At 38.0% G+C, this 20,136-nt stretch overlaps 2 protein-coding genes across 3 annotated transcripts; both read left to right on the top strand.

Moving 5' to 3' along the window:
- Positions 1-3,774: 3,774 nt before the first annotated feature.
- gga3a (golgi associated, gamma adaptin ear containing, ARF binding protein 3a) lies at positions 3,775-13,418 on the top strand. 2 transcript variants are annotated; one of them, XM_004539286.4, is made up of 17 exons: positions 3,775-3,869; positions 4,494-4,578; positions 4,733-4,808; positions 4,916-5,014; positions 5,107-5,230; positions 5,390-5,493; positions 7,039-7,119; positions 7,276-7,413; positions 7,715-7,796; positions 7,991-8,113; positions 8,570-8,782; positions 9,391-9,464; positions 9,544-9,989; positions 10,563-10,762; positions 11,539-11,708; positions 11,836-11,946; positions 12,150-13,418. In XM_004539286.4, the coding sequence occupies exons 1-17, from the start codon at positions 3,833-3,835 to the stop codon at positions 12,258-12,260; spliced, it is 2,274 nt and encodes a 757-aa protein (XP_004539343.1). In that variant the 5' UTR covers positions 3,775-3,832; the 3' UTR covers positions 12,261-13,418. The 2 variants fall into 2 exon arrangements, with proteins under 2 accessions (XP_004539343.1, XP_076741172.1); XM_076885057.1 differs by having other exon boundaries at positions 9,517-9,989.
- Positions 13,419-14,569: 1,151 nt separating this feature from the next.
- sumo2a (small ubiquitin like modifier 2a) lies at positions 14,570-19,302 on the top strand. The gene is made up of 4 exons (XM_004539285.6): positions 14,570-14,720; positions 15,611-15,742; positions 17,139-17,210; positions 18,784-19,302. The coding sequence occupies exons 1-4, from the start codon at positions 14,700-14,702 to the stop codon at positions 18,847-18,849; spliced, it is 291 nt and encodes a 96-aa protein (XP_004539342.1). The 5' UTR covers positions 14,570-14,699; the 3' UTR covers positions 18,850-19,302.
- The last annotated feature ends 834 nt before the right edge of the window (positions 19,303-20,136 follow it).

The raw sequence follows: 20,136 nt of genomic DNA, 5'->3' as shown, positions 1-20,136 counted from the left end.
AGTCGAACACAGATTCACTGAGCGCTCAACACAGACAGCATCGTCAGAAGGAAAATTGATAAAATAAATTACAAATGTTGTATTGTTCGATACATATGCGTACCGAACCGAAAGCACTGTATCGAACGGTTCAATATCGATACGAATATCGTTGCACCCCTAATATATATATACACATACATACATACATATATATATATGTATATGTCTGAAAAAACTTTGTTCCACTATGAGTGGTGAAAAGTAGTTACTCAAAAGAGCAAAGGCCAAATGCCTTACTGTGCCCTTTGCTCATTCACACACCAGAAAATACTAGTGTATTTAACAGCTAAATGTGACAATGCATAGTAAATGGGCTCTACATCTTCTTTGAGATGTTAGCACCGCCAAATGGCCACATGGTAAAAGGACCTGTGACATAAAAATATGAAAGAAATACAACTCTAATCAGTATCACTAAGATGACACACACATGCAGGCTGGCAGTTCCTACACAAAAATCTGCAGGGCCAGATATTGCAGATTGAAAAACAAAAGCAGAAGCATCACGGCATTGGCTGGGGGCTTTTCTCAAGCCTTGCCCTCAAACCTCAGTGCATTGTCCAATGCAGCAATCACAAGATAAAATGTTATGTTGTGTTTGCTTATACTCTTTCACATTCTAATCAAGTGTTAAGCCACTAAAGCAATTAGGTTTGTCTAATATGTCAGTAAAGCAGTAATATGTACGATCACAAAGATCAGACAAAGCCTCTACACATCTATACTGCTTATCTGGAGTATGGTTGAATATAATAGTCAAAAGGTCCCATATGTCTTTTCCCAGGAATATTTTCCAGCATCTCTTGAAGGAGCCCAAAGTTTTTGCAGACCAGATGGTGTTTATAATTGCTCCTGCATATTCTGATGTTCCCTGGGTCTACTACCAGCTAGAACATGAAGAGTGTCATTCAGAAAATCACAATGCTGACTGGCATGCGGATTCAGCTAGGAAAGTGATTGTTCAGCACTCTTTTTGACACAAACCCCGGGACAATCCTTCAACCAATATGTTTCTTTTTACATTATTTGCCTTGATAAACAGTTTCAAACTCATTTTGTTTCTCTGAAAATCAACTGTTAAAATGTCTGAAGGAAAAGCAAGGCAATGAAACCATAAATAAAACAAAAGACAACTTTTTTTTATCTTTATAAGTGGTTTTTACTAAATTTAAAAAGCTGCTCTACAACTTACAATAAATCATCTCCAAGTCATTAAAAAACATGGTCAGGAACAGAAAGTTAAAAAGCTTTCAAGATAAAGGTTATTGGCACAGACCTTTCCCCAGCTTATGGACTTTCAGGCCTGATAGTTGCACATAACTCTGTGACTCCACAGGAAGACGGGTAGGGGTCGTGGCAACATCACACAAAAGCTCAAGACTGTCAGTCTCTAAAAAACACATTCAGTGAATTCATCAATAATGAATAAATGAATGGCAAGTCAAAGCATTTTACATAATAATCAATAAATAAACACTGAGCTATTCACACACTCTCTTTCTCTCACACACACGCACACAGGCAGACAAAAAGTGGCTTCCAGATGCCACACGATGACATGTAAAACACCAAAAAAAAAAAGGTCTGGGCATGTTTGAGTTGTCTGGTCATGTTACACTAAAAGTGGGTAAAAGGTCAGCAGAATGAGACATGATAGGTGCTCAGTTATGGGGATAATGGCACAGACAGACTCTCCTTCGAGACCTTTGTGACATTGCACTTGTTTTTAAGGTGCAAAAGCTGACGGTGAGAAAAGTAACAGCACAGAGCTTGAAGAGAAGTTCACGTTCTGTGGACTTTTATTTCTGACCAGACCCCTTGTGAAGTGGGCATGACTGTTTGAAACAGAAAGTCTGACAAATTGTTAGTCACAACCTCTGAACTGTTCGTTCTCAACACAGTGGTAGATAATTTTCCTGTCATCTCCTGACACTTACAAAAACCATTCAACAGAAACAAAAACCTGAAAAATGTTCTTGCAGCAAAACTGATGCAAAAAGAAAATGGAAAATAATTTAGTGTTTCTGGTATATATGTTAAATAAAGGTTAGGGTGAGGAGGTATTTGTTGGTTGTGCTCTCTGGACTGCCTGTGGGGGTGACCACAACCTCTCCAAACACTTTTGATGGGCTAAAACTGGTGATACTGGTCTATCGACCAGTATCACCATCTTATATAACTGATAAGATGAGAGGACTCTGCAGCTGATAGGCTGCTGAGTGTGAATAAACCTGCTGCCAGAGTTAGTTTACAGACTACTTTAAATCAACTTAGTGGAAATCAAGCTGCTCATACGAGTAGTATGACTGACTCAGAAAATATCTGCTTCACTCTAACTTCTGGGAGTAACCCAATAAAAACATCCCCCTCTTCACAAAATTCTGACATTACTTCAATGACTCTCTAAACAGATACATTAAACCGGACCTAAGACAAAACAATTGCAGCAGATGTCATGACAAAGAGTCTTGCTGGACTGTATTTCCTCCTTAGAAGCTTGATGAATGTGAGGTATAGGTGACAAAGTTGGCCTACTGTGCTTTTTTTGGTCTGTCTCAAGATGTAAGATATCTAAAACCTGTTACACAGTAGCACTGGAATTCATGTTAGGGATTTTTTGCGCAGGAGCCACTAAAGTCCTTGAAGATATCTGAAGATCAAGATTCCTTGAATAGTTCATGCAGTTTTATTTGCAAACTCAGAGGGAGCCAGACTGAATTTACAATGGCATGCAGTGCAAGGAAACAACACCAGACAAACGCTTGCCATTACACAAAGCCGTAGCTTGTAATAGCTTCTTAGTCTATAAAGAAATCAAATTTTTGTGAAAAGTATTTATTTTAAGTTTAAACTGACATCTCAAAGCTAAACTTTAAAATAACTGACAGAACAATCTGATAGAAAATTGGAATTTTCGAGTCATTACATTTTAAATGCAATAGTACGTATAGCCAATAATTGGCTATATACTGAACACATTTATTTTTGTTATACAGTTGTGGTCAGAAGTGTATATACACTCAGCATGGTAATTTTGGTCTTTTAATGAATTCTTTGAACTTTCTTTTGCTACAAGCATGCCTCTTACCATATATTCCAGGAGCTGGAACAAACCATTTTAGGAGGGGGGGTTATTTATACTTTTGTTGTCAAAATGTTTCGTCTCAACCAAGTACTGTATGCTTTTTATATTTTTAGTAGTGTGTCACACAAACAGCAGATATTGTCAAAATTAAGTAAGAAATCTTTGGGGGTGCTTTGATTCAAAAAGCACCCCCAAAGATGGGCTGAAATCGCCCAAAATGGGCTGAAATCGCCCCTGGCACCACGTATTAAAATGTTTAAGAAAGCCTGTATAAATGCACACACTAAGTATGTATAAAGTTGCATAGAGGAAAAATTTTAAATAAATTCACACTTGTGCACCCAGTTCTTTTTTTCTTTCTTAGGCATTCACGGTGTATAATGTAAAGTCGCTCCACTGCAGTGAATGTACAGCAAAAGGAGCGTAGTTCAAAAGAATGAATTGAAAATCAAAGTTACGACATTCATAAATTTCTGATCTCAGCTGCATGCTTTTTGTGAAAAAAAAGACATATAAACGCACAAATACACAAAAAGCTGAGATTAAAATATTATACTGTCTAAAAAAATGTTTTCAAATCATCACATGATGGTAGGGTAGAAATGTAGATTTTACAAATACATACAGTTTGAAGCAGGGAGCGCAGTGTCCCATTTATCCGGAAGCACGTGAAGGCAGCAGAAGTCACGCGTTGTTTGTACAAATATGGCGGACTATGGCGAGTCATTGGAGTCTTGGCTTAGTAAGTATATATTTAAACTCTTTCCCCCCGCTATTTATTCCTGACAGAAGTAGTCGGGTATGCTCTACGTTAACTTGGTTGTGCTAAATATTAGTTGCACTCGTATGACACAACTGCACTTGGAATTTACCATGCTAATTCATCTGTGTTGTCACAAGAGGTTAGCACGGTCAGCTGCTGTCAACTGATGGTTGATACACGACAAATATTAACCCTTTTTGAATTATTATTATTATTCGTTTCCGGTGGTTATAGTTGGTATGCCTAGAAAGATATGAGTGTTTTGTATTAAACTGGGTCTCCATAATGCACTTATACGTTTGCTTCCTGAAACACCTTTAGGCTTTAACCGAAGTTTAACACAATCTGAAAACGACAAACATAAACAGGATCAGTAAAGTGTCTTGCGGTTTAGTAAGAGTGAATTCACATTAAGCTGAATATTTTGAACAACTAATTGTTCGTAAGGTGGTCTGGGAATGGAGGGAGCTCGATGCTGGAGGGCTGATTGGATTCTTGGTAGTAAACAAATCTGTAGTCTTCAGTGGCTGTCCTTGGATTTAGGTGAACCAAAGAAGCTGTCAGAGTTGTATGTTCATGAGATTTTATATTTTTTTGTTTCAGACAAAGCCACTAACCCTTCAAACCGGCAGGAAGACTGGGAGTATATTATGATGTTCTGTGATCAAATCAATAAGGAGCTAGAAGGGTACGGCCACGTACATTTAATAACCCCAGCCTCTCCCTGCACTCATAATCAAATCGTGTGTCCCCTCCTTGTGGTAAACACACAAGCCTTTGTATTTCTTACATTATTGAGTTTCCATTGCATTGTTTGAATTGCCTTTCTGGCATATTTTCAGTCCACAGATATCTGTCAGACTGTTGGCATACAAGATTCAATCACCACAGGAATGGGAAGCAATGCAAGCATTAACGGTGTGTGGTGGATTTATTTCACTGTGTTTTTCATTCTGATATTAGTAAAGATACTTGTTTGGGGGTTTTTTAAAGAATATTTTTTGAGCTTGTTTTTGTTTTTGCAGGTTCTTGAAGCTTGTATGAAGAATTGTGGGCGAAGGTTTCACAACGAAGTTGGGAAATTTAAGTTTTTGAATGAATTAATTAAGGTGGTTTCACCCAAAGTAAGTACCAAATGTTTTACATTTGCAGACAGCATCATACTTTGAGTTGTTGTTTTCCTTTATTAAGCAGTTCGTCTACATCTTTTTTTTAGTACCTGGGAGATAAAGTGTCAGAACAAGTGAAGAAAAAAGTGATAGAGATGCTGTATAGTTGGACAGTGTCTCTGCCAGATGAAACAAAGATTGCTGAAGCATATCAGATGCTGAAATTACAGGGTGAGACATACACAGCTTCAAAAATGATTAAATATACTGAGTGAAATTTAAACATTATGAAGTGATCACAGTAAAATCCAAAAATCACAGCGTGCATTGTGCTATGAAGTCCTGAAGCTGTCTTTACCAAAGTTCAAAGCTACCTGTTTTTATTTTTAGGTATTGTTTTAGCTGACCCAGAAATTCCTCTTGATGCCACATTAATACCATCACCTTCTCCACGACCCAAGAATCCTGTGTTTGAGGATGAGAAGAAGAGCAAAGTAAGAGAAACTATTTTAGGATATTGTGTGAATGCCGCTTCTCATTAACTGCAATTAATTCTTGTTTTCACTTCTCCCGTCTCTGTTACGGATGTAGGTTTTTAATTATAGGTTATTCGGCATTATTTAAGATGGTATATCACTTATACCTCAGAAGATAATAGTACAATAGTGCATTTCAGGATGGAGCTCATTTGGTAGCTTAGGAGTCAGTGGCTATATGAGTCATCATGGAAAAAATGTGGCCCTGCAAACACCTTTTGTTGCACACTGAGAGATGTTTATATGTCTGGATTTATGTTGGTGCATTTTGTCAACGCAGTAGCATCTCAACTATGCATTATGCACCCCCGAAACTTTAAAGGTGTGGCGTAGGGATGAAGAATGACAAGATTGTGCTGATCCTAATGTTGTTATAGGTCTTGTTTGTAGTTCAGTTGACCTATTGATTCATATTCTTTTCTTTCTGTGCTGAAAATAAGTATGCCTACGCAGGTTTTCAGTACCACTCGGTCTTCATATTATGGCCACACTGCAGAAACTATACTGAGAAAGACCTGTATGCGACTCAGGTGTGCAAAAATGCAGCAGTTCTGAACTTAACATTTCTTTTGCAATTAACAGCAAAAACAGCAAGCACTGGTAAAATGATTAAGCTCACAGGCTAATGATTCCAATGGATTGGGCAATTAAGCACTGGTTGTCAATTAGAACTTCCTGATTCCAGCTTCTAGTCAAAATAAAAGTGCGATGTGAAGATCAATGGTCAAAGAAATGAGTCGTTGAATAATGCAGTAATTAACACTATTAAATATGTATGGCATAACCGTGAGTTGAGATTATCTGTGGCCATAAATTGCCAGAGTTACATGAGAACCATTCTGATATATGCACTTAAATACAAAGCTACAGGCAGAACACAGTTAGAGTAGCCTTGGGCAGTCAGAGAAACCGTTTAAAAACACTTCAGAGATATGGATAAAGTTCAGTGAAAAAAGTCTAATGCTTTCAGAACAGATTTTGAATAATCTTTGCTTTGTGACAGCTGTGAGCTAGCTTCTTTTCCCAAGGCCTGTTATGCTTCACTTACTATCTGATGACATTAACTTCACAAGCTTTGGCCCATATCCCAACTGAAGCCCTGAAATACTGGCCGTTTGTCTTCAGCAGCTCAGCTAACAGATTCCAGCTGATGGCTTTTCAGTCTGTTCTTGCCAGTACCTCTATGCCGTTTTCATGCTTGAATAGGAAACTTTGATTATTGGATTTTCTCACTACATACTTAAAATCGAAACACTCCAAAAGATCAAACGAAGAGATTCTCTCATGGCTGTCTCTTTGGGGGGTTTTCAAAATCCTTTCTCACTCTTGCATCATGATTTTCATTGTGGCATTTCACAGAAATAAAGACCAACTTTGTACATTTATGATGCTGCTTAACTAGCTCATTGGTTGCTACAAATATATTGGGTTTACAGGTAGGTGTGTGGGTGTTTACTTTGGGTTCACAGCAGTTGATCTAATAGTTCTCCTATCTCTCTGCAGAGATTATCAGAACTGCTGAAGAGCAAAAAGCCAGAAGATCTGCAAGAGGCTAACAGGCTCATCAAGAACATGGTCAAGGAGGTGTGTCAATGTCAGATGAAATGTTTTTGTTGTAATATTTGAGTATGAATGAAGTCGGACCTCTGGCTGCTCTCTTTTGGAGACATTTTACCTCCTTACATCAGGAATAAAGAGTCTGATCAACAAATACTAACAAATGTAGTTTTTCTTTTTCAGGATGAGGTGAGAACACAGAAAGCAACAAAGCAAAAAAGCACACTGGAGGCGGTGAACAACAGCGTCAAACTACTTAATGAGATGCTTGCACATTTCAACCCAGAAGACTCCACAGACGCAGACAGGGAGCTTATTAGGGTTCGTTATTTACTGGCTAAGATTCAAATGACCTTTTTGAAAAGATTAAAATTCAAATTGATTGATCTGTCTATTATTAGTTGACCTTTCTGGAAATACTAATAGAAAATTCCAAATGTTTCCCATACAACCCTTAAGCAGTTTGAGGTAATTCTGGGCTTTTTAATTTATAATCCCCTATGAATAATTTCTGAATTAGTTTGAAATTCTAAACTTATTTTATTTATTTTTATTATTATTGTTATTATTTTTGTAGTTTAGTCCCTTTTTAAATAATGATTTCTTTTTCATTGTTTTCCAGGAGCTGTATGGTGATTGTGACAAACTCAGGCAAACGGTAGTTCAGCTTGCTACTGAGACCGAGGATAATGACAGTAGTTTGGGTAATAAAATATTTGATTTGTTTATTCTGCTGAAATGTCTTGCTCAGTTTGCTTGGGTGTGATTCACCCATCAGACCCAGGTGACTCAGAATCATTCTGCTCACAGTTTGTAAATTGTCAGTGTCTTCACTTGTCTTCTCAAGGTTATATTAAATCTCACCCTGGTCTAATTTATTTTGAAATTCACATGTTAGGAGACATCTTGCAGGCCAATGATGACCTCTCTCAGGTTATTAATTTATATAAGAAGATTGTGGAAGGACAAACCATGAATGGAGAGACTGGAGGACGCCAAACACAAACGTCAGTCAGTGCAGGTAAATTTGAAGTGTAGGTCATTCTAATCAGAGAGAACAGTTCCTAACTATTCTACCATTTGGCATGGTTGTTTGTGACATGTTCTCAGTGGGGTGTATGTGGTATTGACTTTAGTGTTGTGCCTGTCAAAACCGATTAATGCACAGTCAGCACTAGCGTAGCCACACTGAAAGCTTATTGCGTTTGAAGCAGGACTTTGCTGAGAATCCCGACTACCATGTTTTTTAAAATATATTATAATGTGTAAGTACACATAAGGATAATCTTAAGAGTGGATATCCTGTCTAACCTGAGAAAGGAATAACACTTTTAAGTGAATGGCCTTTGTGCGCATTGGAATGGCGTGTACCGTTTACAAGCAAGGTTTGGTCTCAGTATTATTTTTAGGGGAAGTTTTATTGGTGAAGACTGACAGTACTACTGCTTTGAGTGCATTTACATACTGTATCTGATAGGCACTGGAAGCACAAATCAATCAGAGATTTTGATTGATCTGGTGGGTCTGGACATCCAGAGCTCCTCTGCATCTGAGCAGCAACCTCCAGCATCTTCGCAGTCATTTCCTGCTGACCTGTTGTGTGGATCAGCTGCCACTGACCCACCGTCCCAGAGTGTTAACGTACCCTCCACAGCACTGTCACTGCTGGATGAAGAGCTGCTGTCTTTAGGTAACATTCAGCATGATGTGGATTAATCACACTGATTTATTTTTTAATTTTGGAACTGAATGTTAAAAGGACCTATTACGCTTTTCTTTCTTTTTTTGTGTTACTGTGTATTGTTGCTATAGTGCATCCATAATATAGTGGTTAACACATTTATCTTAAGACTCATGATTTGAGACTAGGGTCCCAAGCTAGTGTACTTCTAGTGCAGGTCCCAAGCCTGGATAAATGGGAAGGTTGCATCAAATCCAACACAAGCGTGTGACCCCTTAGGAAACAAAGGAGCAGCCAAAAGTACCTTCTTCTATAGTTGTATTTTCACAGTGCTGATACATGAGCCAAAAACTCAGGCATCAGACTGCTCTAAACACTCATGGAAGTTGGTTGATAAGTGAGTTGGAAACTATTTTGTTTCAGGTAGTGTATGAACTTTGGCCTGTACCGTGAGCCTGTACAAATTTAACAAAGCTAAACTGTATGTTATGCAGCGCTACTGTGGTCCAACAATGAAAATTTGGAGTTAAATATCAAAATAATGGGTCCCGTTTAACAATTGTATCAGAATTTATAGATTTTGATGCAAATTCTGTCACAATTGTTTTTATTTACAGGCCTCAATGAACCTATTACTGAGCTTAATAAATCAACACATGGAAACCCAAGCAATCCGTTGCCATCTACACAGGTATTTAAGTGAATTAATTTAAAGTCATTTGAAGTATTGTCTTGTTGGTTAGAAGTGTTTTTATTCCCTTGATTTCCAGGATTCCAGTCAAGATTTGGATCTTTTTGACACTTTACCCACAGTTCCTGTGTTTTCTACGCCTTCTCTCTTTCTGGATGCCCTCTCTACAACAGGAGCCCCAGCTAATCCTTCCAAGACTTATACACCAGCTTCTTCCTTAAACTTCACTGGCCCTGTCTTTTCTACACCTCTGGCTTCTACAACATCCCTTTCAACAACACCCATTTCAACAACATCCCTTTCAACAACATCAGTCATATCCCCACAACCCTTCAGTTCTATATTGACCACCGTGGCTCCAGCTGCTCCTCCTCAGTCATTCAGCTTGACCTCATCTGCTCCCTCAGCCGCTGATATCACCCCTCAACTAATTTCAACTTCGACTTTGGGCTTCCACTCTCCATCGCTTTCTCCAGGTCAGATCCTGCAAGATCTCACTTTGCTGGATCTGGGCAACAATAATAGGTGAGTAATACATGTGCTGTTGTGTAAAATTCTGTAGACTGGGTCACTCCATCTGTACACTTTCACACATTTTTATTTTTTATTTATTTTTTTTTATAAAGAAACCCAGTATATGGTGCAAACTCTTCATTCCATTAAGACTGTGTCTCTTAATCAATTTTAAAGATGGTATTTATTTATGGTATTTACAGACATGACTGAGGGATAGGAGAGAGAGAGAAAGAGAAAGAAACTCTCTTTGGGACTCAGATTGAGATTACCAGTCAATAGCAACAAGCTCGGCGCTTCAGATCTTTTGTGTTTAATTTGCATTGAAAAAATGAGGAGACAGACTTAATCTGGCCAAGAAACTACTTGTTAGTCACTTGTCCAATTACAGTTGAGTCTCTGAAAATAGGGGGCGTTGTATAAGTTGTAGTACTTTTGTTAAACTCACCAAATCCAATTTATCAGTCTGCACTTACATCACATTTTGATTGTGGAATGTTAAAAGCCACTGTGGTGGTGTACAGAGGCAAAATCACAAAAAATGTGGGTTTTTTCCAAACATTTTCTTTGCTCTTTGTCTTTCAGTCTTGAAGCCACATCCACCCAAATTATATCAGAAGGAATACATGCATGGTCTGCTCCTCTGTCTATCAAGAGTCAGGCAGATGACAGCCCTCTGTTGCGCTCTCTGTCCCCTGTTCTACCCCTGAGCCAGTCAAGTCCAGGTAGAGGACAAGAGGTGTCCCTGGCCAATGTATTTGTCCCTCTTGATACCATTAAGCCAAGTGAGTTCACTAAGTGGTCTTTACTGACTATATGTTTATCTCTAAGTGAAGGTTTTTGTAGCCCATTGGAGTGTTTGCTCAGGGTCCTTGACAAGATTAATTTGAGGTCAAACCAGATCATCTGATGTCTTTCTGAAGGTTTTCAGTGATGGAAAAATGGTGTTTACTCTATTAAGCACTTAACACTATTTTAAGTGCTTAAAACCTATTGGAAATATATATTTCTGAAGTAGATTTTCACTGAAAAGGACCAGTGTAAAAGCTGTTCAAAAAAAGCTTTATGTTCTCAAAATGTGAAGATGTATTTTGTTTTTATTAGGACATTTTTGTTTTGCCAACCAGTAATTTGAAATTTTGGCTGCTATTTGACCATCTATCTACTTCGATAGAAAATCCTGTAGAGAGAATAATCACCTGAGAGATTTTGGGAACGCATTCGTGCCTGCGTACTGCAGATGGTTCACTGACCTCCAGGTGTTTTTTTTGTCAAAACATAATTGTTAGATGGGAGAAAATGAACATATGGTCATTACTGGTGACAGTGAAAAAGTGAATAACAAATTGACAGTGAAAAACGTACTAATACTGTTAGTTTTATGTTCTCACTGTGGTCAGAAATTAAGCATCGCAGCATGCACGAAAGGAACGATGTGCATGAAAGCAGAAATCTCTTCTAGCTGACTCAAATGACTGTGTTGAGGGTCGTGTGTACTGACTTATCAGTTTATGAAGTAATCTCAGTTTATTCTTTTTCTTTGCGCTACCTACACTTTTAGGTAAAGTGTGCCCAGTGACAGCTTATGATAAAAATGGTGTTCGCGTTCTGCTGCATTTCGCCACCGACTTTCCACCAGGCAGGCCGGATGTGCTGGTGATGGTGGCGTCCATGCTTAACACAGCCACTCAGCCGGTGAAGAACATTGTTCTGCAGGCTGCTGTGCCCAGGGTAAAACATGACGTGCATACGTAACACTGTTCCTCCATCATGAGATTAGATTTCAGTAAAAATTGAATTTGGGTGGGATGCAGCTTGTGTTTGATGTATGTGGATGTCTCTTCTGCCAATTCTCCAGACGATGAAAGTAAAACTGCAGCCACCCTCAGGGACAGAGCTGGCCTCTTTTAACCCAATACTTCCCCCTGCTGCCATCACTCAGATCATGCTGCTTGCCAATCCTCTCAAGGTAAAGCTCAGCCTTGAGCTTTTCTGGTGTCCATGCATTTAAGCATTTATTTATTGACAGAGCGCTTACTCAGTTGAGCTGTTCATTCAATAAAGCACAGTGAAACATCTTTTACTGTCTTCCTTGTCAATCAATATGAGAAAATAATGGTTAATGGCTCAGTGTGATCCTTAACTGAAATGTTCTGCTTTTATGTCTTGCAGGAAAAGGTCCGGATGAGATATAAATTGGGATTCACGCTGGGAGACCAGCCATTCACAGAAGTGGGGGAGGTGAATGATTTTCCACCTGTTGATAAATGGGGAGCTCTATAGCTCTGTAGGCTGATCGCTATAAGACTACTTGAACGATTTGGCTTTCAGTGTTCTGCTATGGTCAAAAGAAGGCAAAATATTAAAGCTTTCAGGCAGAGTTTCAATATTTGATAAATGTTGTTGGATTTCAGAGAGTTGAAGATGGTCTGCTGATGTAGCACAAATACAGTAATTTTATTACGATACCAGAGGTAGTCAGTGTGATGCAGTTACTAACAAAATGAACTGTCTGAATGCTAATGGTGGTTGTTTGGTGAATTTTAAATATTGTCGTGCTTTCAATTTTTTTAGTACCCTTTTGATATAATTTTAATGTTCCTATTTGTGTCTCTGTTTTATTGGAGAATAGTTGCACTTTTGAAAACGGCAGTCTTGCATAGAGGTTGAAATGATTATGAAACTGTGGTTGTATGAGCAGGTGATCGCAATCAGAGTTTCACATGATTTCTTGATGACTATGTAAGATTTTTACAGTTGAGACAGGCTGAAGCGAACAAGAGCCCCTCTATTTCTGAAAAATCACTCCAATATTGGCTGATTGGAAATTGGTCACTTCCAGTCTGGCTCAAAACTACAACTGAATACTTTTCTTCTTCTGGGTTTTACAGGAAATCACAGCTCAGCCTCTTATACTCACCACTTATGTTTTTTTTAGTATTTCAGTATTTATTGTCATGAATGTATTTATTTTGGTTAGTGAGGAAGCTATCACAACTCCTAACGTAATGTATGGTGATGCAGTTGTCAGCTGTATTCTGCATACCCCTTATTAATAGATACTTTGAGTATTGTATTAATAGATTAACAAGTTAGTGTGCTTTTCAGAGTCTTTAATGTTACCAAATAGTCATACAGATTTGTTATAAACGTTACATTATTTAGCAAACTAGAGATGGGCTTAACAAGGAAATTTAATTCCTGTTAGAAGAAACGGCGGCCATAGGTCAAGGCATAACCACTGGGTAACTTTACATGTTCATACAGAATTGTGACCTCTTTATCTCTATCTTCTTGGAGTTATGTGTGCTGGAGGTTCTCTACATATTTCTTATAAGTTTATTTATTTGTCATATTGTTAAATTACCTTGTCATTGCATTTTTGAACAACTACTTCTGTGCATGGATAAATAAAGACTGGGATGGATTTTATTTATGTTACACCTTTTAACATGACTGTTTTTTTTTTTTGTTTTTTTTGTTGTTTTTTTCAGTGTTCAAAATCAGTGTAAATGCAACTGAATGTTTTTCAATTTTAGAATTGTTATCTCAGGTCCTTAAATTAGCTTGAAAAATGTCTAAGGTATGCAAAACTGCCACATTTTGCCCCATTGAAAGTCATTGAAATACAATTTTTGATCCTACATTTATTTTTGACATTGACTAATTCATTCCGTTATGTTAAGGTTTTATTTTGGAGTACTCTCCTTCAGTTTTTTATTTTTATAGTTGCCCACCAGGTGGTACTGCTTTTTCCCATTCAAAGCAAGCAGCAAAATTTTGCCTTTTCTTTTTTTCTGCAAGGCTGCTTTGCTACTGAAATAAATGTTGTTGGATAATCGTATGTGTGAGAGAGAGGTCCACCTTTAAGTCTTTTGTCTTAGTTTATAATGCAGGGTGTGGCTTTCTAATTCAATAACAGTAAATGTATTGTATTGCATTTTGTCCATCTCCATATTTTGATATTCTTCAAATGTTTGCCTCCCACAAAGACTGCAACAGTCTGAGTTTGAACCTGGGACCTGCACACCATGCCACCAGCTATGCACTGCTGCTGATTGTAAGTTGTGGCCATGGGAAACACTCAGTGGTGTATATGGACACAGAGGAACTACAGCCTATTTAGGGATGCTCATTTCAGATGGTGTTTGCAGGTAACAAAAATTAATCAGTTCAACTTAACATGTTTCAAGCTGAAGTAGTTTTAAAAGACTGTCATTTAAAGTGGAAAAAGTAATACTATATAATATTTTATTGGTGGGAAGTTACTTTTTTAATAGAACCTAGATTATACACTGTAGAAAAAATAAAATGCTGGAAAATCAATGTTTCTGCCAATCATTAACCTATCCCAGGGCCTAATAAAATCATAGTAATATACTCCTTAAAATTCTTTTTTTTGCTCTTTATCCTGTTGTTTGCTGTATGTGAAGTGCATTAATATAACCAAACATAGTCCATGTGGTGTATTTATTTATTTTCCAATGCCAGATGGTGAGTACGAACTAGAGATACAGTTCCTGTATCCCCAGATTATATGCATCTAAACGTCGCTTACTCATTTTTATTAACTTGACGATACTGGAGCCATGAACTATATTGCTGTTAAATGAAACGCGGGCTCTTCGCTCACTGTATTGCGGCCGACGCAAAGTGGCGCGCTACACTGCGCAGCCGCAGCAGAACAGGCGAGACGCAGGCAGACAGTCCTCAGCAGCAGCCATGGCAGATGGAAAGGCCAAGGTGAGGATTGGACTTTAAATGAATCAGAGCCCATACAAAGTTGAATGTACACGGTAAACTGATGGAAAGGAGTTCGTACAATTATTTCGAATCGTATAACACCAAAGACCGCTTCAAACATGCGCTAACTTTACGGTATTTGCTAGGAAGCTAACGGGTGAAGTTAGCATAATAAGCTAACGTGGCTAACCGACTCGATCCATTTGGTGTATTTTCAAAAAAATCTATATTTTCTGTAAAATAATTTTTAATCGGCACCTCTAAATTTTTGCCATCGTTATGAGTAATGCACATGTAATGGAAAATGTAGTTATCCGATATCCGACTAGATTAAGCACCAGTTCAAGAAAAGCGAGTTAACGCTGAGACAGAACAGAACAACATAAACGGTACAAAACAACAAAAGCCGTAATGTGTAAACGAATCTTACGTTTAAAAAAGGGTACCGTTGTACTCAATCGCTAGCCATACGCCTGGGTAAAGAGATAAGGGTTTTGTTAATAGCACAAGTAGTATAATTTGAATCCTTGCTAGGCCGCTGTGCATCTTGTTGTATTGAAGGCCATTGTTGCTTGAGTTGCCTATAGCTAATGCTAACGTTGAAGTTGTAAATCCAGTCCTCATTGCTCTCGGTACCCACGCTAGTCTCCCGCTCTACGCACATCAGGCAGGCTGGTGTCGCGGAGGATTAAAAAACAAGCAAAAAAACGTAAATCCACACACGTATTGTGAAATTAACTTTTGTTTGAAGACAATGAGGTATCGCTGAGATATGCAAGACACCTATGACTCGGAATTTGAAATGGCGGGCGCAGTTTCTTGTAAATAGTCACACCTCCCCCTTTTTTCTAAATAATCTGACTTTCTATGAACTTGTTTTTTGTCTTTAGGAGGGAGTAAAGACTGAGAACAACGAGCACATCAACCTGAAGGTGGCAGGACAGGATGGCTCAGTGGTGCAGTTTAAGATCAAAAGGCACACTCCTCTCAGCAAACTGATGAAAGCTTATTGTGAACGGCAGGTGAGACTGGGACACAATTTTAACTGTTTCTTATAAGTATCTTTAACCTCCTAGGACCTGGTGTCTACATATGTGGACATCACATTTTGGGATGTCTAGACGAAAATACTTAATTTTTCTCTACAAGGGCCTGATATCCACTTATGAGGACATTATACTGCCACTGTTCTATCAAAATTTAAAACCAATGCCTCATATGTGGATCTCATTTGTCTCAGAAAGAAAAAAAATCTGGTAATTCTTTGTTTTTACATTCATCAGGTCCCAATCAACCCAAATAGCAAAGAAAATTTTAAAATGCATGCCATGAAAGAGTTTGGGTCTTAGGAGGTTAAATGTATTGCTGGTCTTCTAAAATTGGTCATCCCTATTCCAGAGACCAAGAAATTGACATTTTAAAAATACATGGTTCTTGCCAAATCAGAAATGGAGGGGGGGGGGAAAAAGCTATATTTTGACATCCATTAGGGCAAATATTCAAAACTAAGGCATATGTTTTGAACCAGTATTTTTATTAATTGGCTTAATTTATTTATGCTTATATTATGTTTAAGTATATCAGATGGTCAAAAATATCAGATGACGCATCAACTTCTGTTAGCTATGGTAACAAGGCTCTTTGCTTTAACTGTGTGAAGACCAATTGTTTGTATGTATTGCCCCCCTCCCCCACCATCTTGACTTTGTTTTGGCCCTATAGAAGCACATCTTTGTTTTAATTTTGTCATTACTCACATGGTACCCGGAGGAAAGGTTTGGCCCAATCCAGACAACCTTAAATTTATCTGAAAGTTAAGAGTCTTAAAAAACACCTAAGGTCTACTTTATACATAATAGGTGTGCAACATCAGTCCTTCCCCATCTAATGCGCAGTACACAGTGTGATAGTTACCCCTTCTTGCACGTCCTCTGTACTGAAAATAAAGGATTGCAGATTAGAGTAAAATGTCAATCATAACTTTTGCACTGTCCACTTCCTGCTGTGACAAAACAAATTTCCCACGTGTGGGACTAATAAAGGTTATCTTATCTTATCTTATCTTATTTAATCTTTGTAAAATTCTAGATCTTTATAAATTGTGTTATTTGTATATGTTAGAGCTATTTCTCATATATGTAACTTTGTAATATATTGTATTATTTAATTTTGGTCAGCGTGTTACTGTTCTTATTGTCTTGGAGCAAGTTTAACCACATAATTTCCTGTTATCCCACCCTCTTTATTTACATCTAATTTTGAAGAGGTTTTTTAGTTTAGCGGTCAGTAGTGAGAGATGGGGAACAACAAAGGTTCTCCTGAAACTGGAGGTATTGCACTTCACAGCCAGTGTTTTAAACCTGCGGTCACAAAAATGCCTTGTGATGTTTAAAAGTAAACATTTGTTTTTCCACTCAGGGGCTGTCAATGAGGCAAATACGATTTCGATTTGACGGTCAGCCCATCAATGAAACAGACACACCTTCTCAGGTATGTGTACACGCTCTTGTTTTTGTGCACTTTTGGAATCAATTTTTGTTATTGTGAACTACGGCTGAATAACCCTTGGTCCTCACATTCTTGCTACTCCGGATCTTACATTTCATATTAGTTACTACATGTAAACTCACTGCATTATGCTGCAGTACTCACAAACCAATCAGCTGTTTGGGGGATTCCAGGCCAGGCCAACACGACCCTTTTTTGGTTTGGTTTGGTTTGGTTTGATTTTTTTATTTGTTTTTGCAGTCCTGAGATTGCATTTCAGCTGATATGTTATCAGCATATACCATTTACTTTCATAAACTCAAAGACGCAGTAATTCTGCATTACAACTGTACTACAACTAGACCAAGAAAGAGTTTATAATACTTAGTTAGTGTCGTATACAGAAAAAGCATAGAGTTTGCATAAGAGCTGTGATGAACAGATCTAACTCCTTGTTGCGTTTGCAGTACTCCCTTCATGTCAGTGCAGAACATAATGTTTTTACTATGATGTTTAGCGGAAAACAGTCAAAACACTGGGTGATAAATCAGGTATGATACATGAATATACTGATACATTAAGTATTGTTATATTCTCATAACAGCCTGTCTACAAGCACCTTCACATAAAAGGGGTGACATTAACAACATATGACCAATCATGCATATGGACTTTGTAGTGACAGCACACACACAACAAAAATTAAAAGCTATGATATTTTAAAAAAAATTGAAGAGGTTAAGCACACAATAGTAACTGCTGTGTAGGTTTACACACAAGTATTACAGGTCTGTTATTAAAACACGGGACGAGATGATGGATTACAATTTTTATTTCATTGAGTTAATGTTTAGATATGCTTATGTTTTAGGAGAATATTAATGCTTATAGGATAATCTTCTGAACTTGCGGTTGACAAGTGGGGGAAAAAAGCAGAAATTAAGCTGCTTCCCAAGAGCAGGTGGGAAAGACAAAAACTTTAGATGCTATTAAATATTTTTGGACCTTCTTAGGAGGAGATCTGAGGAGATCTTCCAGAAATGGTGATGATACTTTTCCAGAAAAGTGAGTGCTTAGTAGGCAGTTTTCTACCTGTTTATCTCTTATCTTGAGTATAACCTTCTCCAGAACAGCAAGAAGTGAACAGCTTTCAGAATATATCAATAAATAACCCTGAAGTTAGTGAGATGGGTACAAATCCTGCTTCATAGTACAGGCCTCAAGTCTTAAAAAAGTGTAGTCAACATGGATGTGTCTTATATTTTAATGGCCACTAGAGGGCGAGCAATCCTTTTGTTGAAAAACTTTTGATTGTGGGAAAATGGCCCCTGGCTTCCTCCCTCTGTGACCTCGTTGAACACTTTCTTGATGAGTTTTTGGGCTTGGGAAACAAACATCGAGTCCATTCAGAAAGAAGTAAGATCTGTGGTTCATACCGCAGCTCACTGAGTAATAACTTGTTTGTCAAGTCTTTTAACATACCAGTGGGTTGCATCACGGTGGCTTCGGCCACCTTTTAAAGCATTTGTACTTCCTTCTAATATTTAAAAAGTTTTCTTGTCTTTTTCTTTTGCAGCTAGAAATGGAGGATGAAGATACAATCGACGTGTTCCAACAGCAAACTGGAGGCTCTCCTCTTTAAAGACTGTTTCCTATGAACATCCCTACCTCCCCCTTTCATCCCTGAACATCTTTGTTATACCCAGTCTTCAAATGCTCATGACCAGTGTTGATACGATCCAGTGGAATATTTACACAAAATACTCAAAGGCAGCACAGTTAGTGTTGAGTTTGATCACACTGCCATGTTACGTGACATGTTAACATGTCTGAACAGCGCAGTGCAGACAATAAGTAGGCTGCAGTCAGTCTAATGTGCCGAAGAAATGAGAAACTGTTTTTGTTTGTTTGTTTTTTAATTTCAGAAGAGAACGCTTGGTCCTGCTTTTGCTTTTATACTTACCAAGGCTTTGATTAAAGATGGAGGTTTGATTGATGTAACCCGGTGTTTTAAATTCACTGACATCTGTTGTTATTATAAAAATGTATTGTTGGAATAAAATGAGTCTTTTTTTTTCTTCTTTTTTTTTACAAATCTGTGTGTATGTGTGTTTTCGTCACATCTGAAAACTGTTTGCAGGTACTGCTGCAGTCATTTAAAATTGTAGGTTTGAATGTCCTCAGTTATTTGTTTCCATGCAATAAGAGGAAATGCTGACACGTCTTCAAATTATAATCATCAGATAGCAGTTTTCATGTGTGGTTATGATGTAAGCACTTTAAGCAGCCAAATATATAATTATCCATTATTCCATAGCCAATAAAATACAGTGGATATGTAGTCAGTTTTCAAAAGTAATCAGTGTCTAGATAATGATCTCTTGAATGACGTAATGAGCTGTGTGTGCATATGCATGTCCCCACTTGCCCTGCTATTGTCTTTATTCTTCAAGCTTAGTCCCTCTACCAGATGCCTTGGAGTTTGAGTCTTGCGCAGCGTCTTTGCTGTTCCTAGACTACACTACACTTTTCTGAACATAGATCTTTGTCATCCCTACAGTCTGCTGGACGCAAATCTTGTTCTTTCCATTCAGCTGACTTTCAGAACTGGCCTTACTGCAGGTATTTCATAGTTTCCCACGGGTCTCTATGGCTCCAGTTTGCTGGGGGATTCTAAAGTACTGTCCTCAATATATTCAATCTTGCTTTCTAATAATAGTCCTTTTGCTTCTCACTATGTTCCTTCTCTTTATTTACCATCTGACTGCACTTAACCAGTCCGAATGGCATTCCGATGATGATGCTGTTGATCTTACTCAGGAATTGATGTCTCATTCGTGGCTGGCATACAGCTTGAGGTCATCCATGTAGAGGAGGTGGTTAACGTTTGCTCCATTCTGTTGTCTGTATCTGGAGCCAGTCTTAAGAA

Source organism: Maylandia zebra, linkage group LG6 (genome assembly GCF_041146795.1).
Source record: "Maylandia zebra isolate NMK-2024a linkage group LG6, Mzebra_GT3a, whole genome shotgun sequence".
NCBI lineage: Eukaryota > Metazoa > Chordata > Actinopteri > Cichliformes > Cichlidae > Maylandia > Maylandia zebra.
The sequence above is the reverse complement of the archived record's forward strand: the minus strand, read 5'-3'. Positions and strand labels throughout refer to the sequence as shown.

What these genes read in the sequence shown, in the direction of transcription:
- sumo2a (XM_004539285.6), top strand. Translation starts at nt 14,700, where the DNA reads ATGGCAGATGGAAAGGCCAAG. An exon ending in TGGCAGATGGAAAGGCCAAG is followed by an intron (nt 14,721 to 15,610) that starts GTGAGGATTGGA and finishes TTTTGTCTTTAG; the next exon opens with GAGGGAGTAAAGACTGAGAA. An exon ending in AAGCTTATTGTGAACGGCAG is followed by an intron (nt 15,743 to 17,138) that starts GTGAGACTGGGA and finishes TTTTCCACTCAG; the next exon opens with GGGCTGTCAATGAGGCAAAT.
- gga3a (XM_076885057.1), top strand. Translation starts at nt 3,833, where the DNA reads ATGGCGGACTATGGCGAGTCATTGGAGTCTTGGCTTA. An exon ending in GTCATTGGAGTCTTGGCTTA is followed by an intron (nt 3,870 to 4,493) that starts GTAAGTATATAT and finishes TTTTTGTTTCAG; the next exon opens with ACAAAGCCACTAACCCTTCA. An exon ending in GATCTGGGCAACAATAATAG is followed by an intron (nt 9,990 to 10,562) that starts GTGAGTAATACA and finishes TTTGTCTTTCAG; the next exon opens with TCTTGAAGCCACATCCACCC.